Source organism: Antechinus flavipes, chromosome 2, assembly GCF_016432865.1.
Source record: "Antechinus flavipes isolate AdamAnt ecotype Samford, QLD, Australia chromosome 2, AdamAnt_v2, whole genome shotgun sequence".
NCBI classification, from domain to species: Eukaryota; Metazoa; Chordata; class Mammalia; order Dasyuromorphia; family Dasyuridae; genus Antechinus; species Antechinus flavipes.
In genome coordinates, this window is record NC_067399.1 from 560,169,682 (window position 1) to 560,190,355 (window position 20,674).

Sequence of the window (20,674 nt, forward strand, 5' to 3'; positions counted from 1 at the left end):
TTAATATGCCAGAGGAACAATAACTATAGGAACTATTCTCTTCTGCTACACAGACCTGTATTTCAAAAGACAACAGCCACTGTTCTTAACTTACAGAACCTACTTAAAATGCACAGTATTATAGAATATGCCAAGAACATTCCTACTCTATAATTTTGTGTTCTGAATACTGTTTTTGGTCAACAGTTATTGAGAATAGCACTTTTATGCAGACCCAAGATATTCAGTGAGGCAGAGGCAGAAAAGACATTTCACAGTAACAAAACTATTATCTAGAGTATAAAAAATTAGTATGCAAAAACCAAACTAATTTTTTAAAAGGTGGATGTTCCTATTAACAAAGGATAATTTCTTCTTTTTTTTAAAGGCATGAGACAGAAATAAGGAACATATTCCAAACATATTTTTGGTATCTGTTTAAAAAAATGAAAAAAATCAACTAATAGACATTAATATTTCTGTTATATTAGAAATCTTCATGCTTTTGACACATTTAAGCTATGAGATTATGAGAAAATCACTTAACATCTTTATGCTTCAGGTATCTCTCTATAATTACAAACTGCAGAATAGATACCAATCATGTTGGCTACTGAAGTTTACTCATCAAGAGTTAAATGAAATCATAGATTGAGGCTAAAATAGAAAACAAAAGAAAATGAAGAGAAAGACTAAAGTATAAGTTAAAAAATAATAGAGAAGTCCTGATAATATTGGAATCAAGAGAAGAGAGAACTTGAGTTACTATTCCTTGATATGCAGCTTAAATTATATTTCTACAAGTTATCCTGTAAATAAAAACCAAAACAAAGCAAAAGCTATTGGTAACCAGGGCCAGATTCATTTTTGTATCTCTGTAGAAGAGGAAGAAGAGAATGAAAGGTAATAGATTTCTATACTTACTCATCCACCACCAAAGATACTTAATATATATTAATGACATTATTATATGTAGAGAATATGAAAAGAAGGGGCTTGAAAAAGGATCATTTTCTGTGTTCAAAGTTCCCATCTTTCTCCTGTGTTATATAAATGTAGGAAAATGGCTAAATATGGTTTGTCTCACACTAGACTGGAAAGAAAATGTACTTATACAATGTGGTTGGCAGGATTTTGGGGGGAGGAAGTTTAGCTATTTTTTGAGATATGGGACAACAACTTGAAAAAAATTTGGTTTGGATTATAGACATACACAATCTCTCAAAGGAAAGATAAATAGAAGGGACCTGAGAAGTTATTTAGTCAAACTTTGACCCCAAAGAGACTCCTCTCCAGAAAGTACTGGATAAGCAGCCTTCAGTGATAAGGAACCCATGACATTTTGTGTAGGAAATATAAAAAATAGGCTAGTAAATGCTTTGGAAACAAATTAAATCCTGAAATTTTTTCCAAGTCTGATTTAACTGATATGATGCCAATATATTTGTGCCTTGGAAGGTTCTTTATGCTTCCCAGTACCTTATCAATGATGTTGGAGTGCATTTTAGAGAAATCAACCAGTCATCAATTCCAATTCATTCAAGTTTTTCTTCTTCTTAGGGTTTAAAGGGAATTTTATGTTTCACTTTGATGAGGTCATGTGCAGAGGGTCAGAATTTTGGAGAAATATACTTAGTGGAATTGATGAGATAATGGTTCTGTAGTTCACATATATCTAGTATGATATAATGATATAATCACTCTAGTTTGATATAATGATATAATCACTCTAGACTGGCTTATATTCAGTATACTTTAATGATGTAATTGTAATAGGGTATATATAAGGGCTGAGGACTGGAAAAGGGACATTCTATCTTTGACCAGCCTCCTGATGCCTCTCCTGCACTGATCACTTTTCTGCCTAAAGATTTTTAGTCCCACCCTTTGTGGAGGTTATCTAGCCAGAAATCCAAGTTATTTCAAACCCCAGAGATTAAATTTCCCCTATATCTGTCTCTGGGCCACTCCATCTTTGCTGAATCCCTTTGTGGGTTGTAGCCAGCAATGGCACTCTGCCTTGTGATGTCCTTCCTCTCCTTCCTCCCCAATGTCACATGGTATCTCTCCTATCATCATCACCTTACTATGTCTCATAATGTCTCACCTCTCATCTCTCCCCACTGTGCCTCATGGTATCTTCTGGTTAACTGTGAGTTTCACTATGGAATTTGGATTTTCCATCATTAATTGTTAAAACCCCTTCCTTTGCTACCTATATGCTCTCTCAACTCTATTTCATATTTACCATTCCTGGTGTCTATTGTATTTTTTCATTTTGTCTTTTACCTCTTCTAAATAAATCTACCTTTTGCCAAAGAGAATGGTCATTGTGAATTCTTCACATAACTGAACCCCAACATTTTTTTTATCTTAATAGCCTTTTATTTACAGGTTATATGTATGGGTAACTTTACAGCATTGACAATTGCCAAACCTCTTGTTCCAATTTTTCCCCTCCTTTCCCCACCCCCTCCCCCAGATGACAGGATGACCAGTAGATGTTAAATATATTAAAATATAAATTAGATAACACAATAAATATACATGACCAAACCCGTGATTTTGCTGTACAAAAAGAATCAGACTCTGAAATGTACAATTAGCCTGTGAAGGCAATCCAAAATGCAGGCAGGCAAAAATATTGCAATTGGGAAGTCAATGTAATGGTTCTTAGTCATCTCCCAGAGTTCTTTCACTGGGTGTAGTTGGTTCAGTTCATTACTGCTCCATTGGAACTGATTTGTGAACCCCAACATTTGGTGCCTACATTAATTTCATCATTTGGTGCTAAACCCCAAACACATCATTTGGTACTAGGAATTGCTCTCCTAAAGCACATCAATTTTAGTATAAGTATTAAGTTGGCTCCCATATAAAATCTTCAGTACAGCACAGAAAGCTTCATCTTTCTGGCAATAGAACTGAATGTCTACGGCTTTTTTTTTTTAATCTTACCAATACCAGATAAAATAAATATCTGAAAATTATTCTGTGGATTATAAAGCCAGCTTCAAAAATTGAGGGGGGGGGGGTTGGATCATGAGAAATCCCCAAACATTGGCAACAACACTTTAGCTGTTCATTCTGATCAAATTAGAGGAATAATGATAGAATCACTTTTTGATGATTCTCAGTAATCTACCTGGTAAATAGTTTCAAAGACAACCAGTGTCCTCATTATTGGTGGTGAGTTGGATCACACAATTTTGCAGGACTGCTGAGTTGCTATTGGCAGTTTCCCATAATTGCTTTCATTTTCCAGAAGTTTCACATCCAACCATCTCATGTGAGCTCAATGTTATGTGGTAGTGATGTGGTGTAGTTTCTAGAGAAAACGTAGCAATAATGTTTAAGGTCCCCTGACCTTACAGTGCTTAAAGTCTTCTGGCTTTAGAATTAGTGATCCCAAGGTCACCCCAACCTTAAAGTGCTATTATTCTAACAATCTGTTTGTCAATGATTGTAAAAGTCTTCTGGCCTAGGAATATAATAATATTCCTTCCCTTATATTTTAGGGAAGATATAGTATTGATTCTGAGGCCTTAGAATGCTATTGTTCTAACAATCTGTCAGTAAACAAACATTGCTGACTGTCAGATACATGATCTGCTGGTCAGTGATAATCAAATTACTGAGAAGACTCCTCAGTTCTACCTCTGAGCCATAAAATTAGCTTATCAGTGACACGAAGCATCTGATCTTTTTCTTTTTTTTCCTATAAAATTATCTTCTTGCTCCTAGTTCTTTGCTAAATTATTTTGGAACTTAGCCCTTGCTCCTTGGTCAGATAGCCTTTTATTTGCTCTTTGACTTGGATATGGGTTCAAGCTTGTAAATTCTCTTGAGAAACTTTGCAACACCAGTCTGCAAACCCCAATGTTTTGAGATCTTTTCTGAATCCCAATAGTAGCATTGGTAAGGACTTGAAATATTTTTCAGACAACTGTACAAACTCAAGCATCCATTATATAATGCTAGCAAATCTTGTATTATTAACAAAGTATAATGGTTTTGATTATGAATTTTATAGTTAAGTAGAAAAGTATCCCAGGGCTAAGTTCATACTCTAGAATATAACTTAAACAGAAGGGAGCATGTCCCAACTCATCTATTGGCATTAACTGAGTTATATTCCCAACCAGTCCCTAAAGTGACAATGTGTATATTGAAGTCTCCTAAAAATTTATAGCTATTTTATACGTTTCTTCTGCAATTAGGTTGTCTTGGTCCATTTAAAAATCCTCTCTCCTCACAATAGTTGCTTTTACTAGAACAATAGATGTAGGGTCATCAAGCGGTCACTGATACCTCTTAGCTGTTAAAGCCTAAAGTAAGGTTATCATCACTGAATTACAATACTCTTCTGACCATATGAAAAGTTTTAAAGCTCCTTTATAACTCTTCAGTTAACCCTTACAGATCTTTATTGTCTTTTTGATTATCTCTTTATTGGGCTCTTAAAGGGACCCTGATTTTACTTTTGTCAATATTAATTCATAAATCTGAGTGCTTGCCTAAGAAGAGTAGGAAATATGACACCATTTAAGGAAGGCATTATTATGGAAACAGTATTTGCAGCACTCATCATTTCTCAAAGGCATAAGAGAGAACATTGATCTTTATGGTTTTCTTTTTGTATGATAAGAACTTATGCTATTTTTTTTAAAAAACAGTAGCAGCCAAATGGGATGTGTTGGTCACATTACATTATAACATAGCAGCTATCTTTGGCACTAGTCTCAAAACATGATTTGTCATTTGCTTCATGAATCAAAGCTCAGTCATGAATTATCTCATTGCAATGACATTACACTGAATAACCTTTTACTTAAAGAGGATCTTGGACTCTACTGGACATAAGTTTGTAAGACAAACTATAGAAAATGTCTGACAGGCACTAACTTTTCCATTAGGATAATCACTTATGGTGATAATACCCAATGTTAATTTCAGGATTGAAAATACTAGATTGTCTTTCTTCCAACTAAAAGGGTACAAGATAATAGCAAAGATAAATTATTTTAGGAATAATACCAGAAGACACGGAATATAAAATTTGGTAAGATATTTGAAAGTAAATTTATAAATATTAATATGTAAATAATTTTAGGCTTATGCTAAAATATTTCAGAAGAAATTAATATAGAAAATTAAGATCCATTACTTAAAACATAATATATATATATATACACATAACATTTCCTTATTTCACATTTTTAAATATTTAACATCTTATATATAGACATTTAAAAAGAGTTATTTTTGCTCTATATTGACAAAATCTTTAAATATTACATATATAAACAGAATCAGTTTAAAAGTTTGAGCTGAGGCTTGAATATTACTGATTCTTTAATAGATTTGCACTAGGAATATAATCTCAGAAATGTGACATTTTTATTTAATGCTCTTCTTTTTAAGAATATGTGGGATGGGTATTAGACCTTCTTTCCCAAATTAATCAGAGACATCTTCAGGTACAAAAAGAAAGCATTTATTTGGTCCCTGCAGGGAGAGGCTCAAGCACACCTGGGAACCATCCCAGCTCCTGCCATGTGCTCCTAACCTGACTGGCCGAAGTACAATAGCCAGTTAACCAGGAAAAGACCCAAGCCTTTCCATTGGCTAGACCATCCTTGACCCTTGACCAGTGGTCACAATGTTGTCCGCCTCCCACAGGTCCCATCACTTTCTGCAACTTCCTTTCACCTCCTGCAACCCAGGGCCTGACCCTCCAGAGATCATGTGACCACCCCCCCCCCTTCCCCACCAGAGTCCCTCCTCAGAATCCAAGGCCAAGATTTCACAGCTCTAGGAACAGGGATCATGTGACTTAGCCTCAATAGGGAGAAATACTTCATCTAATCAGTTCCATTCAAGAACAAAAGAACATCAACTTTCATACATCTGTTTATTGGCCAGTACTTTAAATACTGGAAAAATCAGATGACTATTTGAAGTTCCTTCACTGAAGTTGCTGATAAAGATTTTAGAATTTGACTGGAAATTTGTCAGTAAACTAGAGATCTTAGAAAATTACAAGTCACTGAAAACAGGAGTTAAACCAAAAGTTTCTGTAAACTTGCATTGATTTTTGACAGGAGAATCTCATTCTTGGATCTATAAGATGTAAGCTTTGTAAGAATGACCCTTAGGAACCATCCCTCCAATCTTTGCTCTTGCCTAGGACATTTGAATCTTTAAGAGGAACATACTTGATTTGTTGTTAAATTATTTCCATTGTGATTCTTGATCCCAATTGGGATTTCCTTGGCAAAGATACTGGCATAGTTTGCCATTTCCTTTTTCAGCTTATTTGACAGATAAAGAACTGAGGCAAACAGGTGATGACTTGCCTGAGGTCACATAGCTAGTAAGTGTCTTGAGGTCATATCTGAGCTCAGGTCCTCCTAACTCAAGGCCTGGAGCTCTGTTCACTACATCTCATAGTTGCACATACTTGATAACTTGCTTATTAATTTTTAGTAAAATTTTTAAGCAAAGAAACAAAAAAAATGAAATTATTCTCTCATATAGGTCATAATCTCACATTTCTTCCAGTTGTCTTTCTGGAAATTTTAAAATGGGGTATCTACTAGACACTCTTTATGTTTCTCACATGGCATTCCATTTCCTATCCTTCAGCCTTTACGAAGTCCTTCATGGAATGTACTACCCCCTTCTCACTTACCCATGTGGTTATGGTGAGGTCCTAAATTGTGGGTGTGGTGGACAAAGAGAAACTGAAGAATTGATCCCTGCGGAAGGCAGGGAGAAGGGTCTGATGAAGATCAGTTTAGTCCCACCTTCTGAGGAGTTCATCCAGTCAGAAATCCAAGGTATGTCAAAATCCTGAAATCCACCTTCAATAGGGGTCTTATACAGTCTCACCTTGTCATGTCCTCTCAGAAAACCCAGTCATGTCCCTGAGGTTAAATTTTCTCAAAAAAATCTATTTATGGCCATGCCATATTTACTGCCCTCCTTTGGATCAGTTTGCCACAGCACTCTGTCTCAAAGTGTCTTTCTCCTTACCCTTTCCCCATGAGGTATCTCCCTTAACTCCACTATGCTTCTCAACCTCATTTATCCTCCTTACAGCTAATTATAGAGTGCTAACCCCCTTTCAGGATTTACTGCCAGCTAAGAGCATGCCCCAATCTCATGAGGTGCTCCCTTTCAACTTGGGAGTTCCACTGAGGAACTTGTCTTTCAAATGCTCTCCCACACTATTTCCTGGTGTCTATTGTAAAATGTAAAATGTAAAAAATACATTTTGTTTGTACAAACAATAAACAGACAAAAAATAGGTGCAAACATTATGTTTGTAACCTATTCCCCTAATAAGTCTACCTTTTGCCAATTGTGAATTCTTTACGTGATTGAACCCCAACTTTTGGAGTTTATTGCACAGATACACAGACAGCCACAAATAAAATCACCTGGTGTCTACCTCAGATGGAACCATAGGCAATTTCTAGAAACTTTGTTGGGATACATTTTACAATATTTTTTGGTATTTATTTACAATTTTATACAATGTATTATTTACAATACATTTTACAAAGAACTGGAATTGAGAGTTTAAAAAAATCTAAACCTTGTAAATCAGGATACCAAATGGATTTCTTAATACATTCAGGAACACTCTTTTCAATTGACAGAATAAACAGTTTTTCATTAAAAAAAAAAAACAAAACTCCTTGCTTAATTCAGGAATTGAAGTGTTTCCTTTTAAGTCTTGAATCAGTTCACTGAGGGATACACAATCTCCACAAAAGACAGATTGCAAATAATTTTTATTCTAAAAATAAATAGTAAGCCAATCTATCTATTTAATTGAAGACAATTTTTTTTTTTCTCAAATCCAATACTCTGAAATTTTACTTGACAAACACCACCAAGAGAATGCTCCACAAGTGAAATCAAGTTCACGAGGAAAGTCTCAAGTAGAGGTGGGGTTGGGGGAAAGGGTTGGAGGAGGGTTCAACAAATCTAAAAGAATTCATCAGTTGTGATCAAGTTTTCCTTAAAGGAAAAACAAGACTCTTTTTCCAAGGCTCTCAAAAACTCATCTCTTAAATGCATTTCTATAAATTCCTAGTTCCAAAAGAGTAAAAAGAATCTTTAATAGCAAAACTAAATATCTAGATTCTAAACTTTGATATTACCAAAGAAGTTGTTATGTAAACCACTTAAATTTCTTCCTATCCTATCAAATTTTTTCCTATCCTAAGTAATTAGGTTCAGATAATTCCTGATTCACGGATACAGAAAGCTCTGCTGAAAATTGAATACTTGTGATATTGAAGTCTTTTACATTTGAAGTCAGGTAAAGAATTTAGGTGAATTCAACAAACATGCAGTAAGAGTCTATTACACATAATTCATAATAAAAAATAATACATAAAGTATTGTGCATTACTGAAGTATGTGAACACAAAAATAAAATAAATTTCAAAGACAGTTCCTGACCTCAAGGGGCTGACATTCTACTGGAATAAACAAGTTCTTAATAACTAAGTAAATACAAGTCAGTTTAAGAACAGAACAGAATTATCTATGAGAGGAGATCAGAAAAAGTTTGACTTGGGAGATGTCACCTTAATTAAGCCTTAACCAATTCAAAAAAAGGTAAAGGTAATAAGGTAAGGAATATATTCATTGTTGGAGGGGATGCGGGAAAACTGGGACACTGATGCATTGTTGGTGGAGTTGTGAACAAATCCAACCATTCTGGAGAGCAATCTGGAATTATGCCCAAAAAGGTATCAAACTGTGCATACCTTTGATCCAGCAGTGTTACTTCTGGGCTTATATCCCAAAGAAATACTAAAGAAGGGAAAGGGAACTGTATGTGCCAAAATGTTTGTGGCAGCCCTGTTTGTAGTGGCTAGAAACTGGAAATTGAATGGATGCCCATCAATTGGAGAATGGCTGGGTAAATTGTGGTATATGAATGTTATGGAATGTTATGGAATGTTATTGTTCTGTAAGAAATGACCAGCAGGATGAATACAGAGAGGCTTGGAGAGACTTACATGAACTGATGCTAAGTGAAATGAGCAGAACTAGGAGATCATTATACACTTCAACAATGATACTGTATGAAGATGTATTTTGATGGAAGTGGATTTCATTGACAAAGAGACCAAACTCAGTTTCAATTGATTAATGATGGACAGAAGCAGCTACATCCAAAGAAAGAACAATGAGAAATGAATGTGAACTATTTGCATTTTTGTTTTTCTTCCCGGGTTATTTTTACCTTCTGAATCCAATTCTCCCTGTGCAACAAGAGAACTGTTAGGTTCTGCAAACATATATTGTATCTAGGATATATTGCAACATATTTAATATATATAGGGATATAATAATATATCCCCTGCTTGCCATCTAGGGGAGGGGGTGGAGGGAGGGAGGGGAAAAATCAGAACAGAAACGAGTGCAAGGGATAATGTTGTAAAAATTACCCTGGCATGGATTCTGTCAATAAAAAGTTATTATAAAATTAAAAAGAAAAGAAAAGAAAAAAAATAAAATAAAATAAAATTTAAAAAAGGAATATATTCATGAATGAAAGAATATCAAGGCATAGATTAAAATTTTTGCCTTCACCATTCATCAATTTATGTTGTCAGTCATTATACAAATATAAGTATACATATCTGAATCATGTCAATTTTTGCTGTTTTTCAGTTGTTTTTCGGTTGTATCCAACTCTTTATGATTCCATTTGGGGTTTTCTTGGCAATGATCCTGGAATGGTCTGCTCATTTTTTGGGGGGGAGGGAATCCAAATACCACCTACTATTGATGAGACTTCTATAAAGAACTCTTTAATATCTCCAATTCCAGTTGAAGGAACATCTATGGAAACCAAAAATGTTGTCCCTAAACTGACACTGGGTTTAATCATGGGAACATAAGTATATAAAGAGTAAGAACTATTTGTTTAAACATACATATATGAATGCACTCATGATTTACAAAATAGAGTTTAACTTTGTGTAAAACATGACTTTCGTCTCTGTCTCTATCCAAGAATCTATGTTTAGTGAATTTCCAAAAGGAACTCACAAAATTGTCTTATCTATAAAGTGCCTCCCCCTTCTATAGACTATTTCATTACCTATTCCACAAGATTGTTAAGAGTAAAGTACTTTGGAAACTTTAAAGCACTATATAAATGTAAATTATTCTTTTTATCATTATGGCAAAGTTTTTTTCTAGTATATGTTATGTGTATCTAATGACTAAAATTTATGTTACCCATTCTGTCTGTGATATAGATTGACCTATCAGATAAGACACTGGAACTAGGGAAGGTTTTTTTAATTGATCAAAGGCAGGAAATAAGTAAAATAACTCATTCTTATGGCTACCATCACATCAGTTCTAGTTGCAAATTAACTTAGTATTAAAAAATATGGTCAATTCTTTATAATTTACTTACTTCCATAAAATATCAACCCCCTTGCTTTTGGAATGTCTGAGGCAGTGCTCATGTGTAAAGAACATTGTGGATAGCAACAAAAGATGTGGATTTAATTAGGCCTGGGCCCTGCCATTTAAAAAGTATTTGATCTTGATGGTCACTTAACCTTTCTGAGCCTTAATTTTCTCATCTGTAAAACTAGAGTAATAGTGCTTGTCTGTCTACCTCTCAGAATATTGGGAGGATCAGATGATAATGTATGTAAAATACATGGTAAAAAAGAAAGTAATATGTAATTGCCAGCTATTTTTATTCTGTTAACTAATCATCATGAAATATACTCTAGGTTAGTGCCAAAGAATATATTAGTTAAATTTGATTAAATTCCTGACTATCTCTCGCACAATGCTTTTATATAAACATTCCTAGATCATCATATTTTCTACTGCTATTAGATCACAAAGAAGGTGGAAAAGCAATGATATCAATAGACCAAAAGAGAAGTAAATGTTCATAAATAAATGAAAGTATACTGTACCTGAGAAATCTGCAGCTAAGAGATCTAATGCCTTTAAAACTTTCACTTGTAAAATGCCAACATCCTTCATATCTTTCAGGGAATTCCATAAGCACTGGGGAAAAAAAGAATTAAATGAGTACAAAAATAGTACATTGATACACTCTTTAAATGGCATTTAAATCTTATGGAAGAACATTTTAATTTTATCTTCCTTTTTATATCCTTAAAGAAGAGCTGCAAAAATGCAGGTAAAATCAACTAAACCCATTAAGAAAATGGAACCATTAACAAAATAGGCATTCATATCTGCTATATAAAATGCAAATGGTCGAGCATTAATCAGCTACCTTTTCAAAATGAAACCATTATGACCACATAAGATCTCTCTTTGTCGTCATTCCTTGGTGACACTGGACACTCTCCCTCTTCCTCCAAAAGTAAATGTTTATAAAGTTACAAACAGTATTCCTTTTTTTTAAAAATTAAAACAACTTTGAACTTCCCTGAAAGTTCCCATTATTCTGATTTCATAAATGCAAAAAACCAGGACTTAAACGATTGCAGCAAATGACTTTGCCATATCCTGAAGCCCTTAACCTGAAAAACTGTCTATTTGCCTCTTTGCAACAGAAGAAAGAATTTTCAGAAATGTTTCTGAAAAATATAAAATAGCTGTTTACAGCCATGAATTAAATTTAATTAAGTTAATTAAATTTAATATGCTGAGAAACTATGGACTGAAGACATGTCATCCTTAAATAAATACAATTAAATCCTTATTTTAAAAATAACATTAGGCTAATCCTCATTAAATTATGCACTTAACATTTGCAAAAAAAACTGTAAAATTAATAAAAATGATTAGTTTTGAACTGGCCAGCTTTGGGGTACAAGGAGAATAAAAGAATGAATTAATATTCAAGTTTAGTTAATTCTACTAATTAGTGAGCAAGACCAAGTTTACATTATACTTTTAATATCATCTCTTACACCTAATAATTTTTTTCAAGTAACCCAAAATTATTCTTTACAACAACCTCTAGCTTCTTAAATTTTTAACGGGGTTAAAAAGTAACTATCTTGGAGAAGCAACAAACTTCTGAATATTTGTCATGGACTTCTGAAAATGTTTACATCCTAACCTTGTCCTAATAATCTAAATTTATTTTTCTTAACAAAAGCCATCAAACTTGTAGTTGGTTAAGTTCTATATTTCCATAAAAATAAAACTAAGAGGAACAGCTAGGTGGTACCAAGTATAGAATCAGGAGAACTTGAATTCAATTTGTCCTCAGACACACTTATTAGCTATGTGACCCTGGGCAAGTCACTTAATCCTGACTGCCTCAAAAAATATATAGCTAAGAGATTAGTTAATGCATCCAAGTACATAAGAATACAATTAATATTATCATCTATATTGATGGGTATTTCATTATATTCATGAAAAGATTAATCTGTGGTTAGAACACACTATTCCTTAATCATGTCCATTTACTGAGAAGTTACTAAGTTCCATGTAACATTACATGCAAAAAATTAACTTATAAACTAAGAATACAGAGGCTCATAGAGAAGAAAAACCAGAAACAAAATAGATTTATTTTAAAAAGTGACCAGTTAGATGACTATAAATCACTTGCAAAATTATATGTTGATAATTTCTCATATTATATCATACAGTTATAAGGAGTAAAACTTCAGAAGGGCTGCTTTTTTTTTTGCAAATATCCATAAATATTCCATCAGTTACTTTCAAATACATCAAACATATGATTACAAATGAATTTGTATATATGCTTTATGACAGTCACCAGTAACTTTTCATATAGGTATGTTATACATATGATTACCACTGCATTTGTAAAAAAAGATAACATGAAGTTTGCTCCTATAATTGATAAATCTATTTTGTGGGATACCTTCATAGGCCCTAAGATTGGAAAACACCTTTTCTCTTAAAAACATCAAATCACATATAAGCAGGCAAAATGATATCTCATTTTATTCAATTATTAATTGTGCTAATCTCTCTTTTATGAGACAATTACTCCTTGACAAAGATTTCTTTTTAAAGATCTCTTTAATCATAAAAATGACTTTCTTTTCAACTTTAAAGAAAAGTGACAGATCACTACAGAGCACTCACAAAGCGTTGGGAAATCTGCTTTCTTTCACTGGGGTCTGCCAACGGGCAGACACAGAGATCAGAGACAGAGACCCCTGAACAGGGTGTAAGTGTGATCAGCATAAGCAGTGAGCCAAGACGATTCTCCAGCGGCAGCTCTAAACAATTGTCTTGCTTGAGTGGGAGGGCTGCAATATCCACTTTGCACCTATAACATTTTTGTGAATCAAAAAGAAAGGGGAGAAGGCTGATTAATTTGTGGTTCCTTTAGAACATTCAAAAGCAACTGATTTTTATTTTAAAATCATACTGTGCTACATAAGCCAGTCTCTTTTAGAAATCTCACAAAGTCTGGGTTCCAATTTATTGCTCCATTTCCCTGAAGGGTAGTGAAGGTTGCAGGTGTTCCCCAGGCTCATAATACACATTGCTGGTCTGACACACTTTAAAATTAAGAAGGGGAAGAGGCAGAAAGAACAAGGAAGACAGAGAAAAGAAATAGGGGACTGGCAAGTAGAGGGAAATAAGGAGAGCTTAATCTTTGATATATACACATGTATATAACCTGGATGAAGCCAATTGGACAAACATAACCAGTTTCGAAGGTTGGGCATTATTAATCTGGGCTCCTCTCCAGGCTTAGTCTTTTACAAGTAAATAGAACAAAGGATAACGGTTTTAAAAAGAGAACAAGAGAAATACAAAGAGATGCCTAATGGAGAAACCATTTTCTGCCAGATTAATGCCAACTGGCAAATTTTTATTTAAAGAAAACTTGTTAAGTTGTTTCTTAATAGGCAAAAATTCCACAGGGTTCCCCCAGGTGGGTTTCTTCTGGATAAATGGGGCATGAAGTGCTGTTGATTGATCCCATTTCAGTTGTACTGCTGGCAGAGTTTGTACCCATCTGCTATAAATTGCATGTTTTCTGCCTCTTAACAGCCAATTTTCTGGGAATGTTGAAAACCTCAAACACATTTAAATACAGAAGCAAACACACAGAAAAGAGACTGAGGTGCTAAACCATTTATGTGCTTTGCCTCTGAAAACACTCCAGGTTGGCCTGGACCTCACTTGGTTTGTTTACACATGGTGCTACTACTGTGAGGGTTAAGCCTTAAGAAAATGTTAGGTAGTACCTGGTACCATAATATGTAGCTTTTTTCCCATGCTCTGTTCTCTCCATAGCTACTAACAAGAATGAACATCAAAAGTTTCAAAGCAGGACCATGTACAAGCATATATCATTGTTGGGCAAGTGTTTTGATGACTTATTTTCCCTTTTTAAATTTTTATATTTTTATATATGCAGGTAATTTATATATATATTTACACATATATTTATATATGCAAATAATTTTAATTTAGAGATATAGGTAACATGTAAGTATATTTTTAAAATGCAAAATTTTCATGTTATACATAGCATAAATCTGCAAATTAGTCATTTCTCAGAGAAATCATTCAAACTCCTTTCCTCAAAAAAATTATTTTAGTTCATCCCAACTTCTATACATATATACAGATTTATATTTCTATACATTCTCCTTTAAGAAATCAACTTCGCATTTAACAAACTAAACTTTAGTTAGGTGTTGAGAGTGAAAAAAGAATCAGAGGTTTCTGAAATGGTATAGTTATCAATCAATCAAACATTTATTAAGCACTTACTATAAAGATATAGACAAAAATACAAAATGATATTCTTAAGAACAACAAGTATTAGATTTCTGAGGTTAAATTTGTTATTTTAAAAATCAATTTAATATTAATCAATGATGCTGATTAAAGTGACTGTCAAACTGGAATTATAAATTTATTTTGGTTTCTAGAAAACAAATTTGACTTTCAAGCAATAAGCCTGAGTTTTGGTATAGAACAAATGTAACTGGATGTATACATTTGCCAATATTTAGTAAGAGCCCATGTGCCAGGCACTATTAGGTCCTGGGAATGCAAGGATACAACAAAATAATCTTTGCCCTAATGTTCTATAAAAGAAAAGTACATCAGACATTTATTAAGTTCCCACTACATACCAATACTATGCTAAATGTTAAGGATACAAAGAAAAGAAAAGAACTATTTTTGCTTTCAAGGAGCTCATAGTTTAACAAGGGAGCCAACACATAAACATCTATGCACAAACAAGATACCTATAGAGTAAAATGGAGATATTCAAAAGAGGAAGGGTTCAAGCATTAATAGGGATAAGGAAAGCCTTCTTATAGAGAATGACATTTTAATTGACACTTTAAGGAACCCAAAGAAGCTGGAGTCAGAGATGAAGAGGGAGAGAGTTCCAGGTAGGATGGAGAACCAGTGAAATTTTCCACAGTCTGAAGATGGAGTTTTTTTGAATATTACATAGTTATCTATATGCATGGAAATTTGGATTATCCTCTCTCTTCCCTCCTTCTCTCTTTCTCTCCTGTTATAATAATCTATATAGTTAAAAGTATCTAGAAGACCTTAGATAGATACTTAAAACTATATATATAGAGAGAGACATATATAAAATATATAATTATATTAATAATGACATATACAACATTTTATATGTTTGAATATGTATATTCATAAATGCATTTACACATACATGAACACATACACATGTTGTATAATGTTATTTCTGAAGAGAAGAATGTTAGTAACTAGGGTATGAGAGACAAATCAGGATAGGCTTTCAGAAGTTATAGATTGTAGGAGAAAAAGAGTGAGTATATTCCAGACATGGGGACCAGTGTAGGCAAAGGAACAGAGAAGGGAGATGGATCGTTATGTACTGTGAATAACAAATATACTATTTGTACTGAATACAGAATCTGGGAAAGCTAATTAGTTGTAAGAAGTCAGAAAAGATAATCATAAACCAGATTTTCAAAGGTTGGCAAATGCTTAGCTGAGAAGTTTGTTTTTGATCCTAGAATTAGGACAGAGCATTAGACCTTTCTATAAAGAGACTTTGAAAGTTGTATGAAGAACTGATGAGAGAAAGGAGAGACTTAATGCTAGATGTCCAATTAGAAGGCCATTGCAATTATCTAGGCAGGAGTAATGAGGATCTGAACTTAAAATATATGAGTTGAAAAGGGAATTTTTTCTGGTGATAGAACCAATGACAATTGGCAACTGATTACACTTGGCTGTTTTAGAATAAAATTTGAATTCAAATGTTTTTATGTAGTTCCATGGCTGTCAGTAGTATGTTTCTCTCTAGGGCTGATAAATTATTTGGTTATGTAAAACTCTTCATGATTCTGTGGACCATAGCACACCAATACTATCCATGGGGTTTTCTCGGCAAGCATACTATAATGGCTTGCCATTTTCTTCTCCACTGGATTAAGGTAAATAGAGTTTAAGTGATTTGTCTAGCATCATATAGCCAATAAGTATCTGAGGCCTGTATTTGAACTCAGGCCTTTCTATTCCAGGCCACCCACTGAGCCACCTAGCTGCCTTTAGTGTTTTATCATCATCTGGTAACCAGAAAAATGAAGGATTCAAGACCATACCATATAGGGATCAGTTGAGGGAATAAGGGATGTTTATCATGTAGGAGAAAACATTTAGATGAAATACAATCTCTACCCTTCAAGTATCTGAAGAGCTGTCATATGAAAGCCGGTTTAGACTTAGATTTAGGTTTAGACTACTGAAAACAGAGTAATGGTCTGATATAATAAAAACAATTTCTTAACAATTAGAGCTCTCCAAAAATGGGACAGGCTGCCTTGGGATGTAGTGGGCTCTCTGTCACTAGAAGCCTTTTCAAATAAAAACCAGGTAAGTTAGAGCTGATCCTCATTTAGGTATATATTAGAATGGAGTGTGTCTGTGGCCCCTTCTAACTCAAATTCTATAACACTGACTAATATATCAATTGAATATAGGAGCTTTGATATATTAGTTTACAAAAATCAATCTCATTATTATGTTGGCTCCCAGTGCATCATGCAGAACCTTTTGGAAGAGATTCACAACACAAAATAATTTGCCCTGGCCATCAATAAAATTTGCCTAGTACCATCGAGACCAAATAAATAATGTGTATTATTCAGATTTTGACATGCATTTGGATAGATGACCTAGAGTTTGTTCATCAGTCTGTATATCTTCGATGGTCAAGAGAAATGCATAAGTTGGACCCAGAGTTGAATGGAAAGAGAAGACCAGATTGAACTGGATTTAGGAAATTACAAAAATTTCTTAATGACTTCAAGGAAATAAATATTTGAAAGTAAATAGTTTATAAAATAAATTATATACTGCTTTTTAGATATTCCCTATTAAACAAACCTCTTCTTTAACTTATTATATAAGGTAATTGAAAACAAGCCTTTACTTTTATTGAAATGAAAAAAAAAAAAACAACCTGTAAATTTTAAACTTCATTGTGAAAAATAAGTCCTTGATAATGGCAAGGCTAAAGTTTTGGGTACTAATGACATGGGAAGACTAGTTAGTCCATTTTTATTTGATCAGTGAATTTTCCTATTAAACTGAAGAAAATGGCTGAATTAACTTGTTTTTATATCAGGTAGGCACAATTTAGTCACATAACTCTTTTGCATTAGCATATAACTCCTGAAAAGTAAACATTAATTAAGTAGATTGGAAGAAAAGTCATTCTAACAGTGAAGTTCATGAAAAAAAATTAAGTATCACACTTAACCAAAAAATGAAAAAAGTTACTGTGGTCCAGTAAACATATATTAAGCATGTTCTCAATGTCAAGCTTCATGCTTGGGGATATGATGAAAAAATAAAGGAGTCCTGCCTTCAAAGACTTTATTCTTCTATTGATTTGACTAGTTTAGTTGAATCTCCCTAAATCCATATGTGTGTATGTATGTATATATATTTTTTAAATTAACAAATAACTTCTACTGTCCCTTCCCCCTGACTCCAAATTTTCTTCCCCCATAGGAAAGAAGTAGGAAATAAGAAAAAAGATGTTTCTTAATCAAACAATTTAAAAACTAATATAAGTAAAAATTTACTATTCCTAATGATCATTTCTTTGATTTATAAATAAAAGTACCCCTGTACAGACCAATTTTTTTCCTACTAGTCTGCACATGACCTCAAGTTATATCAGCTTCCAGTTATTCTGTGAATTTTTAAAACATTAAATAAACTGGAATAATTAATGATCAGGTTGATAGGGGAGATTGGGAGTCTTAACAATTCACAGAATAACTGGAATGCACTGGACAAATTAGGGGAGAGGAAATCGGTATACAGAAATCATCTTGGTGGGAATCAACAAGATGTTAACTACAAGGGGTTGAAATGTGAACTCTCAATTCAGGGCACTAACTAGGCACTCTGAAGCACTAAGAAAAGTCAAGACTATAATAATTGGTGATTTCTTTTTAATACTTTATAGCCTATTCTTGCTTGGGATAGAGGTGCAGACACAGACAAGATAGATATTGCATTGTTTATCAAAGATTTGATATGAAATTAAAAGAAAATCTTGTATTTCTTCTCAAAATATTTTTATTTGGTGTCATTTTCATTTACTTTAGGTTGACTTTTTAAATGAGAATCTAATATTTCTATATTCTAAGACTGATCAAATGATTTATTTTTCATATTCATTGACCATGATATGTTTCTATTATATCATACTGCTTCCTTTTCCTAGAAATCTAGTAAGGTTTAAAGCAGTTTGCATGCCTTGCTATTAATATAGAAAATATATTCATATCTATGGATTTGTAATACAGATCAACACACAATATGAGAAACTGGCTGTTTAAATCAGAAAGATTTCTAATAAAAATTAATAGTCTAAAACTAAGAAAAAAATTGAGATTGAGAAAATTTAATGAAAATAAATTTAAATTTAAAAGCGTGAGGGAGGGAAGAAGGAGTTCTTTTTCTAGCACTAGTTCAGATCCTGATATGAATGAATACATTTTTTACTAGTATTTTTTAACAAGTGTCTAGTAAATGACCAACAGGATAAATACAGAGAGGCTTGGAGAGACCTACATGGACTGATGCTAAGTGAGATGAGCAGAACCAGGAGATCATTATACACTTCGACAACGATATTGTATGAGGATGTATTCTGATGGAAGTGGATTTCTATGACAAAGAGACCTAACTGAGTTTCAATGGATAAATGATGGACAGAAACAGCTACACCCAAAGAAGGAACACTGGGAAACGAATGTGAACTATTTGCATTTTTGATTTTCTTCCTGAGTTATTTTTACCTTCTGAATCCAATTCTCCCTGTGCAACAGGAGAACTGTTTGGTTCTGCAAATATGTATTATATCTAGGATATACTGCAACATATTTAACATATATAGGACTGCTTGCCATCTTGGGGGGGGTGGAGGGAGGGAGGGGAAAAAACGAAACATAAGCGAGTGCAAGGGATAATGTTGTAAAAAATTACCCTGGCATGGATTCTGTCAATACAAAGTTATTATTAAATAAAATAAAATTAAAAAAAAAAACAAACAAGTGCCTAGTATAATGCCTTGCATAGAGAAAGTGCTTAATAAATATTTTTAATTGATGTAATTCAGGAATTCTTAACGTGAAGTCCATGGACAAAAAGAATTATGTGATTAGTTTTTACAGGATCATTGAAATTAATAAATGTTTGTTTCCTTTCTTCTTAATTTAAATATGTACTTTAGCTCTTGATACATCATTGGAAGATCCTAATCTTAAGTGAAAAGTAGTTATAAAATACTGGACTCTAGCCCATATGGATATGTTAGATTCACTTACTCTTCCCCCCAAAAAAAGAATGAGTAATGTTCATATAAATTCTATATTTTTTTTCATTAAAATAATTTTTAAATAGGGTGATATGAACCAAAATGCAATGGAATAGAGCCAATAAATTTAACCTCCAAATCCAAATTTGCAACTAATTTTCTGTATGACATTGGGTAAGTCATTTTACTACCCTAGGTTGTTTGTTAAAGGCACTGTAATAAATGATCTCTAAATGTTTCATGCAGTTCTAAAATTCTATGAATCTATTAACTTGACAAAGACAACAGAGTCCTAAATATAAATATTTTCTACATCTAGTAAGCATTTAAGATGCCCACTTCAGCCCATTTGCAGTCCACATGCTGATACAGCATTGCTACTGCCCTCCCATTCTCTACTCTCCATTAATTCTACTTAATTTTAATGCTTTAATTCAATGCATAATTTTACCATATCAGTCAGCCAAACCTGCCCAAGTTTTACTTGTCATGATAGCTTTTAACCTCTTTTTCATTACCATAATTCTATGTTTTATATTGCAGACTGGTCAGCTTTTAACTTAAATGCAGGAGACAGAAAACAGTGCAATAGTTTTAAAAGCTGTAAATCTCAGGGGCTAAGGGGGAAAAAAAAAAAAAAACTGGAGGAAAACTATGAATGTGTCAAGCCTGGCTGTAAAATCAGATCAACGACACTGGGCCCAATTTGTCTGTCCAAAGGAACTCTCCTGCCCAGATTCCCTACCAGCTCTGAGCCACTAACAAACCCCTCCAGTGAAGTAAACTGCCAGAATGTCAGATCAACTTTATGTGACAAAGTCTGGAACTGAGTAGTGTCTAAGAAAGAGCTGCTGA

The 20,674-nt window shown here is 33.5% G+C and overlaps 1 protein-coding gene across 2 annotated transcripts in view; it reads right to left on the reverse strand.

Annotated features, from left to right (window-relative positions):
- Positions 1 to 20,674, reverse strand: part of MCTP2 (multiple C2 and transmembrane domain containing 2) — a 210,084-nt gene that overhangs the window by 108,354 nt on the left and 81,056 nt on the right. For both annotated transcript variants that reach the window (XM_051981036.1, XM_051981037.1), the window contains exons 10-11: positions 13,090 to 13,276; positions 10,959 to 11,052 (exon numbers count right to left, since the gene is read on the reverse strand). In XM_051981036.1, the coding sequence (XP_051836996.1) occupies positions 10,959 to 11,052; positions 13,090 to 13,276 (281 nt within the window). The remainder of the gene's footprint in view (positions 1 to 10,958; positions 11,053 to 13,089; positions 13,277 to 20,674) is intronic.